We start from the raw sequence: 20104 nt of genomic DNA on the forward strand, positions 1-20104 counted from the left end.
CGTCTTCGCTCTGTTCCAAAACCTACTGAGAAAGTTGGCAAAAATCTAAGGCAGTATCACTTTTTGTTTTGTTTAGAAAGGTTATTTAATATGTGTGTGTGTGTGTGTGTGTGTGTGTGTGCACTGTGTATTTTTGTGCCATAGTCAAGTAAAAATCCCATTAATTTACTCCATAGTGGAATTGATTTTGAACTGGTAAAGACGGACCTGCTGTGAGATACAAGGTTGTTAATCGACTACATATGCTCTTGATGAGCCCACATTATTTAAAAAAAAAATGTAAGTGCCCCTATTAGGCTATTTTAAAGGTTGTTTTTGAGTCTCCTACAACAGGTTTACATGCATCAAGGGTCAAAAAATACTTTCATTTTCTCTTTTTCATTTACTTTCAAATAGACATTGCACATCACCAGTGTTCAATGATTCTCAAACAACTCGACGGATGAATCAGTTGCTCTAAATCCCTCCTTTACCCGAGCCTACTCTGCTCTGATTGGCCAGATGGCCCAGTCTGTTGTGATTGGTCTACTCTGCTGTGATTGGCCAGACAGCTCAGTTTGTTTTTCAACCCGACTAGTTATTCATCCCGAACCTCCATCGCAAGGACGACTTGAGCAGGACATTTCTCGGTGATGCGCTACTCACGTTGAGGTTCATTATGAGATGTTGCAGCTGTAATTCCTCACCATCAGCATTAACAAGAGCTTCGTCCATCACCAAACCCATGTGTGTATTGCTCATTTATTACAGTGCACATGCGAGAACTGTATCAATAACAGCGCATACGTTAGCCAAGCACTACGTGAATGACTGATGTAACAAACGTTTGCAAAACATATCTCACTCCATCCTTTAGCTTTACTCAAAGTAGTAAGAACGACAGACATTCTGCATTAATAGACCCAGTTTTAGGTAATAGTGGCCCACAGATGATGAGCAGAAGTGTTTCAGTAAGACAGTAATAACGTGAGTTAGCTGTAAACTTACACAATATAAAACACAAAACTACATATTTTGAATATATACTGACCCATCTTTCAAGAGCAAGTGTTTTGCGAATCCCACTTTGAACGCGTCAGTCGTCAGTAAAATGACGTTTGTGGGGCGGGTCAAGTTGTTCGCCGGGCGGATGACATAGACGGGCATTATGTGAATATCTTTTCTAGTGATGTACAACCGTAACGCAGTGAGATTCGAATTACAAACGACTCGGTTCAGAGTTGATTCTCATTCAGCTTAGAAATCTCCACCAATCAGAGAGTCAGAACAGAAAATTTCCCCAAACTATCTCTTTAGCACCGCCCCTCAATCACTGAGTCTCTCTACGCTCTCAAACTACTTAAAGTCGTCGTGAAACAGAAGTTGAGATCGTCTTTTTCTCCTTATTGTTACGTATATCCGAGTGAAACGGCTTCTGAAATTAGAAAAAATGTAGGGCGGGGCTTGATTTTGTCCTTCGGGAATTGATTGGATCGTTGGAAATTGGGCGTTGCTAACAAAATGGAGGCAGATTTGAATGCCAGTTTGCTCTCAGTTGTGGAGAAAAACTCGATCTATCTCTTAAATAAATGTATTTTCTCTCTAAATCTTTTCTAAATATGTTACTGAGCATATTTCCTCACTTGTCGCTGGTTTATGCTACAGATTTCACTAATTTTAAGCCTTTTATGGCTTTATTTCTGTAAAACTTTTTTCTTAGCTCTCGCTTATAAGGGGGCGCACCGTAAGCGCGTTCACACACGCGACATTCCTAAGTGTGAGCCGTCACAACAAGCTGTCCGACTATATTGAGTAATTTTTACATAAATAAAGCTTTTATTTCTCATATATTTCTCTCTTTTTGCCTCAAGTCCTTCTTGAAGAAGGTATTGTGTACACCGAGAAAAATGTACCTAACCACCATATTGCTACGATCAGTGACAGGTTTCTGAGAGGCGGCGCAGAAACGCATAGATATCCATAATAAAGGCTAGATGTCTTACGGCGGAGTCTCTAACGTCATCACCGGCGGCCATCTTGTCACAGGCAGGGCTCTGTGGTACCTGATGATCTGCACGAACACAAATACTCTTATCTCACTGAAATCTTGACGGATTTGCAAATGGTTTGGTTTCTTACAAACGTTATTAACGTGGCTATAATTCTGGATACTTGAACAAATTATGAATAATTTTTCATAAGTATGCAGTGTCATAACTACATCTCTGACGTTTATAACAAACCAAACAGTTTGAAAATCGGTAGAAAATTGAGCAAGTTATGGTTATTTAAAAAGTGCAAGCACCATGAAAACAATGTTACGAGTGAGCGAGCTGCCTGTGACAAGATGGCCACCAGGTGCGGACATCGACCTCAATTGGCCAGCAGCACGGACGAGACATCTAGCCTTTATTATCTATATCTATGCAGAAACGAGACAGGGGGCGATAACTCCGCCCTCGCGCCATAGCACATGACAGGAAGAGAAGAGAAGTTGTTTCGATGGGGGAGGGAAAGTTAACGTGTTTGATTAAAGATTATAAGGGTAAATTAATTTTAAAAAAATTAATGAAGTGCACAGATAAATCAGTTATAGTAAACACTACAATATTGAATATAAAAATACGTATTGTAAAATTAGATTTCATGCTGACTTTAAACAGGCATGTTTTGCATTAAACGTCTCTATAAATATAGACAAATATATGGGATTGTAGTTACTTCCTCAATGAAGTCATTAAGTACAAGTTTGGTTTGTTTATATTCATATTGTGCAAAATGTAACTATATTATCGGCCAGCTCTTTATATATATATATATAGTTGTATATACGCAGTTAGATATACAAGTGTGTCCAACTTCATCTCTATACAGTATACTCACAGTCACATAGGGTGATTATATCCTGTCGCATATCTCAAATGCTTGTTTGTTTATAGTCTCAACTATATTATCTATTATATTATATGAAACTATTATCAGCCAGATCTAATCTGCTAAATGCATAAAAGGCATGAAAATATTAATATATTATAAACATGAACATTATGACTGATGCTTTGAAACTTTGTATTATGAAAAGTGCTATATACTGTGGACTAAATACACAGTCTTCCTGATTTTCAAGCACTTTTTAGTTTGAAATAAAGGCTTGGGTCACACCTTACTTTAGATTAGGGTCCAATTCTCACTATTAACTAGCCTCAATAAACTCCTAATGACTGCTTATTAATAGTTAGGAAGGTAGTTTAGTTTAGGTGTTGGGTTGGATTATGCGATGAAGAATATGTTCACGCATTAATATGTGCTTTATTAGTACTAATAAACCGACTGTATCCTAGTAATATGCATGATAATAAGCAACTAGCTAATAGTGAGAATTGGACCCTAAACTAAAGTGTTACTGCTGCTTGGTTTGATTCAACGCTTGTGACTCTTTAACAAAGGCTCTTTAAAATCCCTATGGGGAAAAAAAAGTAATGGGAAAAATAGTTCTGGAAGCAAGTCCGCTGTAAAAGTGTCCTCAGAGTCCCTAAAAGCATTGAATCATTTTCTTTTTCCAGCCATCTAACACCTCCAAGCTTTTGATTGAAGCACGTCTGCCATAAGCCGCTCAGGAGGAAGATGCGAGATCCTCGTAATTGATTAATATTAGGTCAATTGGTGCAAACCCGTCTCGAGGTCACAGACTTTAGGAGTCTGCTGTAATTGGATTTCAAATCTCATGAAGGCTTTCCTATTTGGTTATTAATTAAAAGGGCTTAATGACCTCTTTTCTTGCCATCGGAGGTCATAGTGGTGCCGAGGTGCCCATCCTGTGAGGTCAAAGGTCATGTTTTCACTCACATGTGCCTTACAGCATTCCACTGCAGTTTTTATAACATCCTCATAAATCAATCACATTTCCCTCCAAGGACTCCTTCACCTCTCCTCTTCTTCCTCCTGCAGAGCTTGTTTCTGGCTCTGGAGTGTACAGGATATACCTCTGTACAATGAAGCCTTGTTAAAGATTTTCCGTTTTTTAGACGCATCTTAAAGGAATAGTTCACCCAAAAATGAAAACAATGGAATTGACTCACCTTCATGTTGTTTCAGATATTATTTTAGGTCTTTTGTTTGTTCAGTTAGCAACTGTGATAAAGAAAATGCATTTTTACGTATTATATATATATATATATATATATATATATATATATATATATATATATATATATATATATTATATATATTATATATATATATTTTTTTTTTTTTTTTTTTTAAGTGTTTACATTTTTAAGCTGTATCATCCAACTCTAATTGTCACACATACATATAGCTAAATAAATATATAAGCAATATTCAATATTCATATGAATGTATTGAAGTGATATTGTAATCATTATAGTTTTTTAAAATTGAAATACTGTTGATTGCCATGAATATAGCCATTGCTTCTGATATGTATATATATATAACTTAATTAAAAAAACTATATTTTTATTTAGTTTTGTTATTTTTGTAATTCAACTTAAACTAAATAAAAGTGAGAAATGTTGCCCTGGCCAGTCTCTGAAATGGTTTATAATATAGATCTTACTTTATTTCAGTTAACTTTTTGTAATTTTATTTCAAGTAATTAACATTTTTATTATGGTTTTAGATAGGTATAAGATTATTTTTTGGTTCAAACTTACTCATTTATATCTGTGTGTGTTTTAAAATTCATAACATTTCTGTTTGTTCTTGTTATAGGTATGGAAAAATCGTATCAACCAAGGCCATCTTAGACAAAACCACAAACAAATGCAAAGGTACGTACTACGTTTATGTTCTGCCCTCTTGTGAGGCTCAAAATCTGTGCAGTTTTGCCCTAAGATGGGATTTCATATTCTTCTGAGAGCTGCTTATTGTATTGATGTACTCACCTTTTAATTAAAATTTAATGTACAAATCACAAAAATGGCTTTTTATGGCTGAGATAATGAAAGAACACATCTTTCAGAACACAAATAAAAAGGTTTTTAATGAAATATGGGAAATATTTTCTGTCCTTCCATTGACAGCTACTCAACTACCACTTTGACGCTTCAAAATCCATATGAATTGAGTGGTTTGTCAAAATTTTCTGAAGAGTCACGATTGCTTTATATGCTGAGCATAATGACTTTAGGCTTTTATTATGCTTACAGATCCATTGAACGCACTGTAATAATATCCCTCACAGTCTCGTTTTCATTCCTGTCAAAAATGAATAATGCCGCTACTAGGGTTGGGTACCGAACTCTGTACTTTAAGGGCACTGACCGAATTAACGATTCACATTAAATCAATCGGTACCAAATTTTGGAACCTGAGAATGCATCTGGTGATATAGACTAGTGTCTGTGAATATTAAACCGTAAAAAGACTATTTAAATACGAATCCTACATGTCCTGCGTGTCTCTGTGTGAATGAATGGCGCAAACCCGCAGTTTATTTACCTCACACACACACGTTTCCATCTCATATGAGGACATAAACGCATGTCCGTCATCTCCAGAGGCGCTCTGACTGGTCACTTCATGAGCATTTTACCGTTTCATTTGAGAAAAACTACCGTCATGTCATAAACACACAGAAACTCAAAGGTCTTCACGGCAACGCGTCAAAATAAAAGTCCGGTTTATCTTGACAAATAAATGACTGTTGTACAGTAGAATTTAGATATGTCTCAGTGTAATAATAATATTAACACAAATGTAATAACAATATTTTTTTATTAATATCTATACATTTTTCTTCCATGTTTTAATTTTAACAGTATAAAGCTCAGTTGTGCAGCTTTGTTTGACAACATGTTTTAATTAAATTAAAAGACAAATTAATGTTTTATGTCTTCATTTGATTACCAGAGAATACACAACACAGCATTTGTGGGAAATTGAATTAAAAACGAACAAATAATAATATGGTTGTTTTTATGAATTCAATTAAGTAGCTAGTAGCCTACTATTAACTGGTAAATATTACAGTGAACAAACATCACAGACAGACCAAGGCAGCTCTGGTATAATGTCAAGACCACTTCTATAAATGACTTACAGTTTCTTTACAGTTATTGATGTAAACATCCCTAAAGTACCGAAAAAAGGTACCGAATGTGAACGATACCCAACCCTAGCCGCTACTCTGACTAGGTCTATTGCAAGAACTAAGGTGCGTCTTCTACACTTTAATGGACAAATAAAAACATCTCAATATATTACATTACAGTCTTGCTTTATGTTATATTGCCAGCAAAATCATTACACTATATTATGTAAGTGTGTGTGCAAATCTGTAAGCACACTTGCACAATGTGTGAGTGTTTACGCAGGCGTTGGTTTGCGTGTTCACGCCCTGCTTTCCATCATTGTGCAGCTATGCTGTCGTGGGTGTATCAGGAAACAGATATCCAGTCAGTCTGTCGCTGCGTCCCAGACCCCTCGCTGTTATTCCTGTCCTGGCCTTGGTGTCTTGACTGAGGCCTCTGGGGTTTGTTCCAGGATCTGGCTCTGTTCCTGGGCTTGGCACCTCGGGACACGCCTGCCCTGGAGCGTGTGGCTTAGTCACAGCGCTGTGGATTATTTATGTGCTGAGTAATTTCAGTCAGGCCCGAGGAGGGTGTTGATGGACCGGCTTCACGTCTTAGTTTCCTGTAGTCCAGCCCTTCTCAACCCCGCAGGAATTTTAAAGAAGCCGGATGGAAAATGTTAACCCTGAGTATCACTGTGATGCACAAATGCAAATGATCTAAACCCAACCCACCGTCGAACCAGCGAAGCCAGACTTTCACTTTCACATCAAGCTGCTAAAAACTAAGCGCTGGTAGATATTATAGACTGAAAATCATGTCATTACATTCGTTTCACATCCACAAGTTTCTAGTTTCTCATTTAAAGGCACAATATGTACGATTTTTAGATTCAAATATCCAAAAACCACTAGAACTGTTATATATTTTGTTGACTTGTGTACTTACATTATCCCAAATGTTTCCAAGAATGTTTAAATCCAGAGAAATCAGCCATTTTAACCAGGACACGGACCGTGCGTCGCCTATCAATGACATCACACCCGCGTTACCCTCGGATTTTTAATTTTGTTGTAACCATGGAAACACCAAATATGCTTTAATAAAATATGTGTTTTATTAGACAGGTGAGCAACTGTTTGGAGACATTCATGGACAGAAAACGAATTATTGTTCTCCAGCTCAACACAGTTAGTCTTATTGTTTAAATCTGTTTTTCTTGATTTACCGCGAGTCAGTGTTAATTTTGACAGCAAATTTTGATTCAGTTTTAGTCATAGTCTTTTGACTAAAATACAATGTTTCTAGTTTTAGTCGACTAAATATCATAAGATTTTAGTCGACTAAATCTACAGTAGGTTTAGTCTCCTAAAATCTACTGAGTTTAGTTCAATTGTAATACATTAAGCATTTAAGCGTTACATAACCGACTATCACTTGAACTGACATTTTGACATAATTTTGTTTTTGACATTAAAAATTCACGAAACAGAGCTCAATTAATTTTTTGTTTGTTTTTTTAAAACATCTATATAGTTTTTATAACTTTGTATTTCTGTTTTAGTTAGTAGGCCATATCAGGTTAAGCTAAAGCTTCAAATAAGTTTGTTTATTTATTTATTTTAATTTCAGTTAACATTCATTTAATTTCAAGTAATTAATTTTTTTTTTTAATGGTTTTAGTGAACTATTATAACCCTGATACTTTATTGAATATGTGTCAAATACTGGTCTTTCCTCCTGACTATGAATTAAATGGGAATTAAATTAAATATAGTTTGTGTAAGCAAAAACGAATATATAATCCGTGACTTTAATTTTAAATAAGTTTGAAATACACAAATGACTCTTATTTTGAAATGTTTGCGCCTTACTATTGCAGTTGCAGCTTCTCATTCAAGTTCAGGAGATAAAATATGCAGTTACAACCGTCTAAAACATATTACTATATAAACATGGTAAAGTAAACATTGTCATTATTCATCAGCATTAGTTAATAAACAATTGCCTGGCATAAATGTGCGCTATTCATTGATTGTGAGCCGCTCTGGAGCGCTGGATTGGGGATGTGTGAGCCGTGTTTTCCAGCGGTTAGATCAGTTCACATCAAATGTGCGCATCTGTTACACAGGACATCAGTTCTGACTGGATCTCTTCCCTAATCGTCTCTCCCTAACCTTTTCGTCTCGTTTTTATTTGTTGACGAAAATGACAGTAATTTTTCGTCATAGTTTTTGTCATCCAACACTAGTTTTTATTTAGTTATCGTCTCGTTTTGTCAGTGAAAAAAGGTTGTTGACGAAAATCATGACACAAACTATTCGTCAACGAAATTAAAACTACCGCGAGTACCATGTTTTACCGCCTAATATGATCTCGCTCACTGCAGTGTGAACAAGTGTCTCAAAGTAGCGCCAAGCAAACGCACAGAGTAGCATTATAACATAACGTTCAATATGATAAAACAGCGTTGCGTTTATCCCACACACACATGAGCGGAAGAAGCGACTGACAGAATAAGAGCTCTGCGAAATCCAGGCGTCATCAAGCTACGCTTTTGTTTTGAATAAGCGATCTCTAGTTTGAAAAATTATTTTGAACCTGATTCAATGAATCATCAAAGTCTCAAACCCAAAGAGATATTCTCTGTAAAAGGCTGAGCCACGGCTTCCTAAAACACTTTGTTCAAACACACCCCCACAAATCTACGTCAGTCTGTGGGGGCAGAGTTTCATAACACCGCCCAAATGTATACGCAAAAGAAGCAGGCGTAACTTTTATTCTCTGTGTTGCCGCCATGTTGTGGAGACGCTGTGTTTTCCGTTTGCGAAAGCCAAACTACTTTGCTTGGCCTTCCAAAAGTGAGGACCATTAAGCCTTGTTTATACTGCGCACGCTCCTCCCCAAACGGACGAGGCGTTTATACTTTTCTTTGAACAACAGAGGGCGACTCGGAGTAATTGTTCTATAAACCATCAGGAAAGATGAGTTTAAGTGTTTATTTTAAAGTTTATTTTAGTACACCACCAAAAACCACACTACAAAAGAATCGTGTAAAACACTAAATTAACGATCTCTTAAATATTTCCTAATTTCACTAAACATTTTCATTTCGTTTTGAGAATTTTTTTTATTAAACATGGATCTTTATTTTGAATAAAAGGGCTTATTTCTGCTTTTGTAGGTGAGGCGATGACTAACAGACAGCAGATAAACGGCAATCCACCTGTCACTCAAAGTGGCCACGCCCTTAATTATGCAGAACGTTAAGGCTTTATATAAAATAAATGAATGAGTTATAAATAAATTCACCCCTCTCACAGTCATCATGAAGGGCAAAATTAGCCATATAGACCAAAACCACAATTTGTCCCAGACTGTAAACATGTTTTAATCTGCTGTAAAGTTGGGCATTTTAACATGAGGCTCAATGAGATTCTGCTCCTTCTGGAGTCTGTCTCTAGTGGCCAGTCGATGAATTGCAGTTTAAGTCACTTCTGTATTGGCTTCAAGAGAAACTGATGGAGGTGCCGCTTGGATGAGACGCCATGCTCGCCTCGAACTCGGAGCCGCGCGGAAAGTTGCGGAAAATGCTCTGCACACTTCCACGCGAAATGTGGTCTCATGCACTCAACGCGATTGACATATTTTTTGCGTTCGTGCGGACGCGCCGATTATAAACCAAGCTTTAGAAAACAGTGGTTAAGCTTTATTTACAACACTGTTCCAGAACAGTACAAGCCAAATATTTGACTGTGTGCTGCAAATTTTTCGGGGGAATGTTTCCAGATCCTGGGACAGCACAAACCGTTTCTACATCTTTGTCGCTTCTACGATAATAAATGCAAACTTACCAATCTGATACGTTCTGGTCCAGTCGCGCTGGCAAAGTTATTCGAATCAGGCCCGAATATTGCTTTGCTTTGGGAGCTGATGTTCCACATATGTTATGGGGTGTGACATTTCCGTCACACGCTTAAGGTATTCAGGCCAATCACAATGCACCGGATCGCTGGCCAATCAGAGCACACCGCACTTTTCAAAACGCGTTTCAGAAAGGAGGGGCATAGAGGAGCAACAATAATGTACGGTATGTGTAAAATAATGACTTTTTTTAACCTAAAACTGCGTAAACACATTGCATTAAACCAAATTCTCAACATAATGTTCTTTTTAGACCCCTTTAGTACTCAAGAAGACTCAATTTAATGTTTTATATATGTCGGAATGTATTGCTGTATGTGTTGTTAAATATATTTCTAAATGTATTTTACTTCTTGCATTTAAACCTTTTGGAATCTACTCCACTACAGTGATGGTTTGGTTGAAATGTTGGTTCCTCTGATTAAAAAAGAAACTATTTCATAAGCATAAAAGAGGTTTATAAACCAGCTTTACTAAACATGCCACATTGTGTTTTCTCTTACATCGAAACATTTTGATCTGATATGAAATGACGTTGCTGTCCGTAGCAGATGGATCATACCTGTGGCTGCGTTTAGTGAGTGTTTCTCTGTCCTGTACGTCATGTATATTTGAGCTATCAGTCAGGATGTTCTGTGCCGGCTGTGTTTGTGGTTTGACCTGTTCGCTGATTAAATATAGCAACAGGCTGAGGCAGAGGAGTGTGAAGGGAGGAGCTGAGCGTAAGGACTTATCTTGGATCAGCTTCCTCGTGTCCATTTAATTGTTCTCATTAGAGGAAGCAAACACTGATAGTGCAGCGGTTCTCTCACTCTGGGCTCTGTGATAGATGACTCGCAGCACACTTACGCACACACACTGAGATAAGACGCTCTCTTGAATCCGCCGCGCTGGTCCTTCCTGCCCTTAAAGTGGCGGCCGCTGATGTTTTTACCCAATACACACTTTGCACACACTCTCAAGAGGTCCTGTGTCTGTTGGCATTTTGTGCATTCAAATCTTTTGAGACTTAATTTTTGGTAAATTGCATCACATTTTTCCTGTAAATTACATCATTTCTTTTCATTTTCAGTCCAAACGTTTAGTGAAACGTGATTTTAAATGTGCACTTAATTGAGTTATGTTTTTCTGGATCCCTTCTGACCGAGAGATTAAAGTTGATTAGCAAATTAAGCAGGCAAAACAAAACATCTTATTTCATGAATAAGAACGCTACCGTTCTACTTGAACTTTCTATTATATTATAACTTTTTGGCTATCACATTGTTCTTGGACTTTATACTGTCACCTTTTTATTATTATTATTATTATTTTATTGTATTTTTTATTATTTTCCATTTTGATTTAATTTAATTTAATTATATTTGTATTTTATTAAATTAAATTTTTTATTCTTTTTTTATTGTATTTTTTAATGATTTTCCATTTTCCATTTTAATTTAATTTAATTATATTTTTATATAATTTTATTTTTTATTATTTTGTTGTGTTTTATTTTATTTTGATAAAACAGCAATTCATTTTTGTGTGGGTGGGTGTTGGGATTTAAATAAAATTGTATTCATATAAAATAATATTCATTATAAATTTTTTTAAATTATTGATTTTTATTTACACCTTGTTTTTCATATTGAAACTGTTCATGTACATGATACACTCTTTAAAGGTGTATCTAAAACCATGTTTTATTTTCTATATATATTATATATATTATTTTTGTATTTATATATATTATTTTTGTATTATATATATATATATATATATATATATATATATATATATATATATATATATATATATATATATATATATATATATATATATATATATATACATGTGTGTATATATATATATATATATATATATATATATATATATATACATGTATATTTCTTTTAAATGTATATTATGTTTTTTTTCTAGTTTTATTTATTTATTTATTTATGATTTTATTTTATATTTATTACTTTTTTTATTGGATTTTTGTATTTATTATTATTATTATTATTATTATTATTATTATTATTTCATATGAGAATCAGCATAGAGAATAATGGAAATTACAGTGAATAAAAGCAAAACTGGATGTTGGGATTATTATTAATTAATCAATAATATTCATTGCAGATTTTTTTTATTTTTCCCCTATAGATTTCCCCTAGTACGCCTTGTTTTCCAGGTTAAAACTGTGTGTTTTTCATGTGTGCTGTCTCTTTAAAAGTGTATCTAACACCGTGTTGTGGTTGTCTTTCTCTCAGGGTATGGCTTTGTGGACTTTGACAGCCCTGCTGCTGCTCAGAAAGCCGTCAGCGCTCTGAAGACCAGCGGCGTTCAGGCTCAGATGGCAAAGGTAAGAGCACACCTGCGCACACCTGTTCTTCCTGTCACCTGCAGTGACACGCTTCACCAAACCCGCGTGATGTCAGAGGCAGACGGGTGTGAATGCATGAACTTGTGCTGTTCCTAGGGAGGATTAAGACACACCTTCACAGGTGCAGCATCCAGACAAACCCGCTGAATTCCAAAGGCAAACAGAAGCCGGTCAGGAACATGACAAATAAACACTGTTGATATACATCCTTAAGATTTTTGTGCATTGTGACAGGCCTTTGCATATGTATCAGGCCTTGCACATAGTGTTGCATTTATTTTGCATTGCAATTGTGTGGTTTACATTCCTAAATAATTAGATGCCATCATGGTGACGTCTTGTCTGAATCCGTGCAGATCAGGCCCTATAAACCCTCAGTCAGGGTGTGTCCCTAGTTCCCGATCACATGACAGAAGGACTCCTACACATGACAGAAGCCGCCTACATAGGCAACATTTTAAGGCATGCTTTCCCCGGTTTTATTTCTTATCAAATGAAAGATGTTTTGTTCGGTGTTTAACCTGTTAGCCCGCACTGGTGCGTGGGCGTGTTTGTCCTTTTATTTACTTTTGTTTTATAAAAAATATTCCATCAACTATCACAAACTATGCATTATTTGAAAGCTAAAACACTCAAAATTCATGTTCTGAACTTCTTTGTGCAATAAATACACCAGAGAGGAAAAGGGTTAAATGAAATGCTGAAGGACCGGCCATGTAAACATTAGCATAATAAACGCAGTACTCATCTTTCATCTAATGTCGTGCAGATCAGACCGGACGAAGCCAAGAAACACCAGGGTCCACTCTTCAAAATGCATCCCACCTTTTAATCCAAAACAATGAAAAAATTGGGAAAAAACAAAAAAATCCTCCTCTGTTTGCATGAGCGTTTTGAGTTAGAGTAATCGATCAAGTCCATTTTCAATGAAATATCGATTATAATCCGTATTTTCTCCCTGTACTTGTGTACTTTGGACTCTTGCGCTCAAGTTGAGCCCTCCCAGGTCTCTCTCCTTCAATCACAGGTTAGGGATGCACCGAAATGAAAAATCTTGGGCGAAACACGGTTTTTCTATTTATTTTTTTTATTATTATTTTGCCAATTTTTTCACCATTGCATAAATTTGCCTTTTTACTATTTTGTCTTGCTTTAAAAATAAATTACAGTTATTATTATTATTCTTTTTTTTTTTACAAAACTACAATTTAAAAATATTTATTCAACACTGAAAATTTTTAGCATTCTAGCAGACATTATACAAACAAAGCACAATATAACTTAAAATATAACTTATAATAATAACTTGTATAACTTATCTTTGGCCTATTATGCCTACAGGTATCATAATCAAATCATAATCAAATTTAGTTTGTTTGTTCGTGAGAGGTTTTGCGAGCCTGTATAACTCAGCACTGAATAAAAACTCTGGCGATTTGAGCAGTGAGTGGAGTCTGACTAACTTAACACACATTGGCCATTGTGTACAAGAGATCAACAACTATGTCACGTTGTAAATGGACACATTTGACGTTCTAAAGATATGCACTGGAGCATTTGCCAATATATTATTACAGTATCAACTGATGGCACTCTTGCTTGCATTTGAGGGTGCTTGGACAATTCAGCAGAATAGCATCTGCAAGCGGCCATTTCTGCGTCATTCTCGAACACTTTAAAGCTACACTGTGTGATATTTTCCCCCATCTAGCGGTGAAAAGGTATATGACCATCCAGTGAATATTAGTTTCTGTTCCTCTCAATTCCGATTTCGTTTTAACTCCTACGGTGGCCGATTTAGTCCAAGATTAACATGGCTTCCAGTTCGACCTCGTCCACATTCGACACGGTGCCATCGAGTGTTAAAACGCCAAAGGCGAAGCTTGAATTTACGGGTATGTCCCTCTTTGGCTAATGTACTTTCAAGATGGAGGGGCAACATGGCGACCCGCATTCGAACCCCTCACCCGTATGTATTTTCAATGGCATATTATAAACTTACGAGAATACTTTAATACTTGAAAGAAGTAAATATACATTAATGAGCACTGATATTTTTGAAAGAACTAAGTGTTTTTAGCTAAGAATAAACTAAAAAAGTTACACAGTGTAGCTTTAATGCTGTTCACATCCAAACGTGAATAGAGCGTCAAAATTGCATCTGGTTGGACGCTTGAACATTTTGAATCCATTCACGCGTCCACAGCGAATTGGATGCCCGTATAAATTGAGCGTTTGAAGTAAAATAGACGCGCGTTCAATGCGCTCCAGGAGAAATATGTCAGAAAACACCAATCTGCCTCATTTCATTTTCATTACAAATATATAGTTTACATTAATAGCCACACAAATGTGGTCCAGGCAACGCCTACATTATCTTCACTGCATGTATATTTAAATATCCTTAAAAAAAAAAAGTTATGAAACTTCTCTTTGCCCTCAGCCTAGACTATTTATCAGGCAACAAATGATAGATTCATGACACCAAAGATCGCCCGTTAGATCTACTCAAGATGAATTCTATCTCATGTTGAACCACTACAGGACATCAGAGCCAGTGGCAGACGTCAGAAGGACTGGCCGAGGAAAGGCTGCTCTCGCTGGGGTTAATGAGCGCTGAGCGCCGCTGATCCACTGGATCTCACAACTCCAAAAACGGCAGATTATTTTTTTAAATAGGCTCTCTCTTTATAAATAAACCACAGATTTGAGCTTTAAACAACTACATTCTCACCTGAAAAAGTCTTAAAACTACATTTTGTGACACAATAGTAGTATCTTTAAATTATGCAGGGTTTCTCATCACGTCACTTCACCACGTGACAGCAGCGAGCAGGCTCCTGATTGGTTAATGCGGCGCGAATAGACAGCTTAGTAAAAAAAATTCAACTCGGGCGTCAGACTAGGGCTGCTCGATTATGGAAAAAATCATAATCACGATTATTTTGGTCAATATTGAAATCACGATTATGTAACACGATTATTTCACATGACTTTGGGAATGTGTTGTATTTATTAAAAATACACCTTTCAACAATTCAATTGAAATTGTAACATTTGTTGTACTTTTTGAACTATTAAAATAAATAATATAACATATATTCGAATCAAAGTATAAAAGTATTCAAGTAAAAATGATAACCACAAATAAATAAGATCAACAATATGGTTCGGCTATGCTTTTCATGTACGTCTAACATTAGTTTTCAGGTACAGAAATGTATCAAATGTAAAATAACATTGCATATTTGAGTGCATAAATTAAAGATTAATCCTATTAAACTTACAAAAGCTATTCAATCAAGAGCGGTGAGTGATGTCCTTGTCTTTTGTTGTTTGACATTAAACAGACAGCAGTAAAGGCTACTGCCCCTTTAAGACCTCGCGTCTTCTTTATCGACTGTATAAAGTTCACTTAAGGCATATACAGACTGTCTGCTAAGATACTCATCAAGATGGACATGTTGACATACGTTTTGTGTGAGTTTGTCCGTTTAAGAGCAAGACTTGAAAGAGAACTCAATATTTGCGCGCTGAGAGACGTGTGCGCGCTCTCGGATGAACGCACAGAGACACATTTTCTCACAGCGCGCGCGGCTTCTCATTCTAAACCTAAACCCTAAAGCACTAAACCCGGGTGATGACGGTGAAAACGACTGGTCATATTCGAAAATATGGCAGCACTCGCAATCTCGCATGCATTGAACAAAGTTTACAAAGAGAGAATTATTTGAAAAATATGAAGGAAAAAAAGGACGTTTACACGGCTCCCCTGCTCTCCTCAGTTTTTGTTTCTTTATTAGATTGTCTTAGGTCACTCTGTTTAATTTTCAAGTGGTTAAACAGATTCGTGGTGTTTCCTTGCGTTGCAGCCACTACCATGTAGCAAATCTTAGCATGTTTCTGCTCGTCGTCTGATTCCTCTAAGCCAAACTGTTCCCAGACAACGGAGTTGGTTTTGTCTTTTTTGCTCACCAAACGCTGCTGTAACTGCCCTCCTTCTGCCATCTTTACTCGCGCCGAGTTTTTAAATTCCAGCGGATGATAGCACACGAGACTCACGACCTGAGAGAGATTTGTGGGTTCGGGAGGGGCGGATGTGCGCGTGCGCGTTTCATTCAGAACGCAAGGCAAAATAATCGTTTTTTCTCGATTGTACTATTTTGATGATCGTTGGGAGGCAAAATCGAAATCGAAATCGAAATTCGATTAATTGCACAGCCCTACGTCAGACGCGAATTTGCTTCAAACGTGTGAATGCTTAACTCTCGCGCGTAACTCGCGTATAGCGCAAGACGCTCAATTCGCGTCAAATTCGCCTCATTCGCGCAAACTGGACACGCGAATGAGGCGGAATCGCGTCCATCGTGCCACGCAAACCGCGTCTATAGTGCCACGGGACCTCCAGATGCGTGTCACTTTCCATTGACTTAACATTGAAATCACTCGCTCCTGACACTCTATTCGCATTTAGTGTGAACGCAGCATTAAACCTTCTTTAAGCCTTGTTTATATGTGACTGCACTGCGGAGCCAGACGAAAGTATAAACAAGGCTTAATGCTTCCACACTTCCGACATGTGCTGCATTGCTGCATTTAGAAGCCTGTGCGCACCTCTCTCACTCAGCTGGTAGCTTTATTTGATCGCGTCATCAAAAACCTCATTGTTCGGTCAAATTTATTCAGTCTTTTCACTTATTCAGCCGAACACCGAAAGTGCAATTTTTGCTCTTTTCAGCCGAATAATTTCGGTTACCGAACATTCGGTGCATCCCTAATCACAGGCATTTGGGTGACTCAATATATCCAGGAAGCGCATTACAGGCTTGGCGAGGTGTCAATCATAGCACCCATGGTTTTCATTGGATAAAGCCAGCCAATGCCTAGCCAATGCCTTGCCAGCAAAATTTTGATAGATGGACGTAGTAACCAATCAAAAGGCGTCATCTTGCGCAGTGTTCATAAGCAGTATTGGTGAGTAATACTAGTGTTAATGAGTTAACTCTTAATGAGTTTTTTACACTTAGTATATTCTATAAATAGTTGCTTTAGTTTCTGTATATCCATTATAATCAGCAGTTTATTGCAGATTTATTAGAATGAAAAATTACTCTTTACAATTACAAATGTTCTGAAATAAAGGGTCTTTTTGAAAGGACGCCTACACTTTTCTTGACATAAAACCTTACAGAAGCTAATTTTTTGAGAGTATCATATGAGTATCATCCAGTTTTATATTTAGGTTATTTTCAGGCCTTTAACATTAAAGCCATTTTTCCTTTCATTTTCCTTTTTTTCCAGCTCCTTTCAAGTGAATTTCAAGTGAGTCCCTTACATGTATATTTGACCTTGTTTTACTCTGTTCCTATACTACTCTATAGTTATTATGACTCTTGGGTAACAACATTTCAAGTGTCTAGTTTAAAATAAGACCAGATTTATGAATATAGGCCATTTATAGACATTTATAATTTGGGTGTGTCGTTTTCAGAAAATGCAAGGTAAGAGGTTAAGTCTGTTTTTGGTTAACGGAGGATGTATACTGCGAAAATGCATTCCTTTTGTTTGTTTTTTGGAAAGACAACTTATATTGACTCTGACTTGTTCTTGGTCGTGTGTGATGACTCACTAAAAAGTTGATTGGAGCATCAGAATTTGCATGCATATTTATTTAAAGGGCAAGTGTGTAATTAAAACAGAATTGCAGTCTGGATATGGTTATGATAAAGTTTATCAGTACTGACAGCGTTGTTTGTGCAGAAGATTTCATTTCAAGAGCACAGTTAGGCTTAGTCCTAAAGGAATAGTTTGAACGTTTTTTTTCCCCCTGCACAGTACATTAGAAATGGAGGTGCTTGGACGAGACTCGTGTTTTTTTCATGCTCTGACTGTGGCGCAGACATCTTGGCGTTTTGTCCTTGGATGTATCGTCCTCTCACCTTGTTTATGATATAAACAGATGGTTAGACATCAATATCTCGGACAGGAAGCCCCTGGAGTAACCAAGTGACATGGCACTCTGTCTGAACCCTGCACTCTGGCTTTGTTTGCTAAACTGGCTTACTATTTTTAAGCGTGTACTTTACACTCCCTATTTTGTTTTAAAAATATGTACACATTATGCAACGATAAATCCCCTTAAAAACGTCTTATGCTGCATTGTTGTCCGATGATTTCATACCGTTGCATGTTTAATTCAGCAGGTGTCTTGCTGTTATCATATCAGAAATCTCATTTTTAGATCCAGTTTTGTGTAAGAAAAAATCTTTGAATCAAATATCAAGTCATGAAGGAGACATTATAGATCATTGCTTTTGCAATACATGTCATCGGGCAGAAACCTTGCATGTCCAAAACTGCTACTTTTCAGAAAATGAAAAAAAATCACTATGTTGTCAAAGTTGATATTGCGGCTTTATATATGGTCAGACACTTGCATTTTTCATTATATTATTAACATTTGACCAAAATCAAGCTCAAATGGAGGATTTTGATCAGTGTATTTCTGACATGTTTTGTCCATCATTAGAACGGCCACATCTGAGGCAGTAAGTGCATCACATTACGTTTTACTCAAAGGTTATAAAGTTAACTGTAGCTGTAAGGATGTGGGCGCTCAGTTTTTTTTCTTCTTCTGTCATTTGGCCAAAATCTCATGTTATAAAAGATGAAGCATTTAAGACATTATTGGCTATGACTCAATGACTAAGACACTCTTCTCCACTCCTCAAATACATAAAACATTAGCCTTTATATACATATAGTGTTTGTTAAGTAAAGAAAACGCTGTACTTATTCAAACAACCAGTTCTTTATTTACCCTTGCATTGCAAACAAGCAGAGAAGTTTGAGTTACGAGGTTTAGTCACAAGCTCTTTTTAATACTTTTCATTGGTAAAATATTTGCAAAACCCACAGAGAGATGTACAGGGTGACCAATAGTAGGGCCTAATGAAATTTGTTTTATTTTTTCCTAAATAAATTTTTCTGGATTTCTGTTTTTATTTTAAATTTTTTTACTTTTTTGGATTTTAATGGTTAAATGCTAATTATAGTTATCAATAAGCATGTCTAATTAATTGAAACCATGAAATGTATACAATTTAAGAACAATTTATTAAAAGTTTAACAAAATTACATGTTTAGGGCCCTATGAAAAAAGTATTATTTTTTTCAAATTCAATTTGATTTTTTTTCCAAATTGTGTTTCCAGTTTTAAGTTTTCTGGATTTCATTTGAATAGTTTCATTACATTTTAATAATAATAAAAAAAACATTCCTAATTAATTGAATTCATAAAAACTATTAATTAATTTAACAATAAAATGTAATTTCTAAGAAAATTTCAGAAATTGTATTTTAACTTTTCCGGCAATCAAATGAAGGCATAAAACATTAATTTCATTTATCTTTTAATCATATGAAATTAAACAAACTTTTTTTTTTTTTTAAGTATCATTATTATTAGTGTTAGTATTATTATTACATTGAGGTGTAGCGCGCGCGCGTGTGTGTGTGTGTGCGTGTGTGTGCGTGTTTCATTCACACAGAGACACGCAGAACATACAGGATTCATATTTAAATAGTCGGTTTTCTGTTTAATATTCACAGACACTATATCACGATTTGATTTATATGTCCTGTGAAATTCCACATTATACAGTAAATTCAGTTTTTATGACTGGATTTCGTGATTTTCGTGATTCCCTCCGCGTTTCCTGCATTGCAGAAATCACAGGTCCCTAGAATAGTAATGATTTATGGATGATTTTTTTAAATGAAAATATTAGTCGGC

General features: G+C 36.1%; 1 protein-coding gene across 6 annotated transcripts in view; it reads left to right on the forward strand.

Annotated features, from left to right (window-relative positions):
* rbms1b (RNA binding motif, single stranded interacting protein 1b) overlaps positions 1–20104 on the forward strand; it is a 123816-nt gene that overhangs the window by 67722 nt on the left and 35990 nt on the right. For 3 of the 6 annotated variants that reach the window (XM_079821428.1, XM_079821426.1, XM_079821429.1), the window contains exons 3-5: positions 4714–4772; positions 12197–12288; positions 17611–17631. In XM_079821428.1, coding sequence (XP_079677554.1) covers positions 4714–4772; positions 12197–12288; positions 17611–17631 — 172 coding nt within the window. The remainder of the gene's footprint in view (positions 1–4713; positions 4773–12196; positions 12289–17610; positions 17632–20104) is intronic. The other 3 variants (XM_079821430.1, XM_079821427.1, XM_079821431.1) reach the window with 1 other exon arrangement.

This window comes from Gobio gobio, assembly GCF_949357685.1.
Source record: "Gobio gobio genome assembly, chromosome: 7".
In the NCBI taxonomy this organism is placed as follows: domain Eukaryota; kingdom Metazoa; phylum Chordata; class Actinopteri; order Cypriniformes; family Gobionidae; genus Gobio; species Gobio gobio.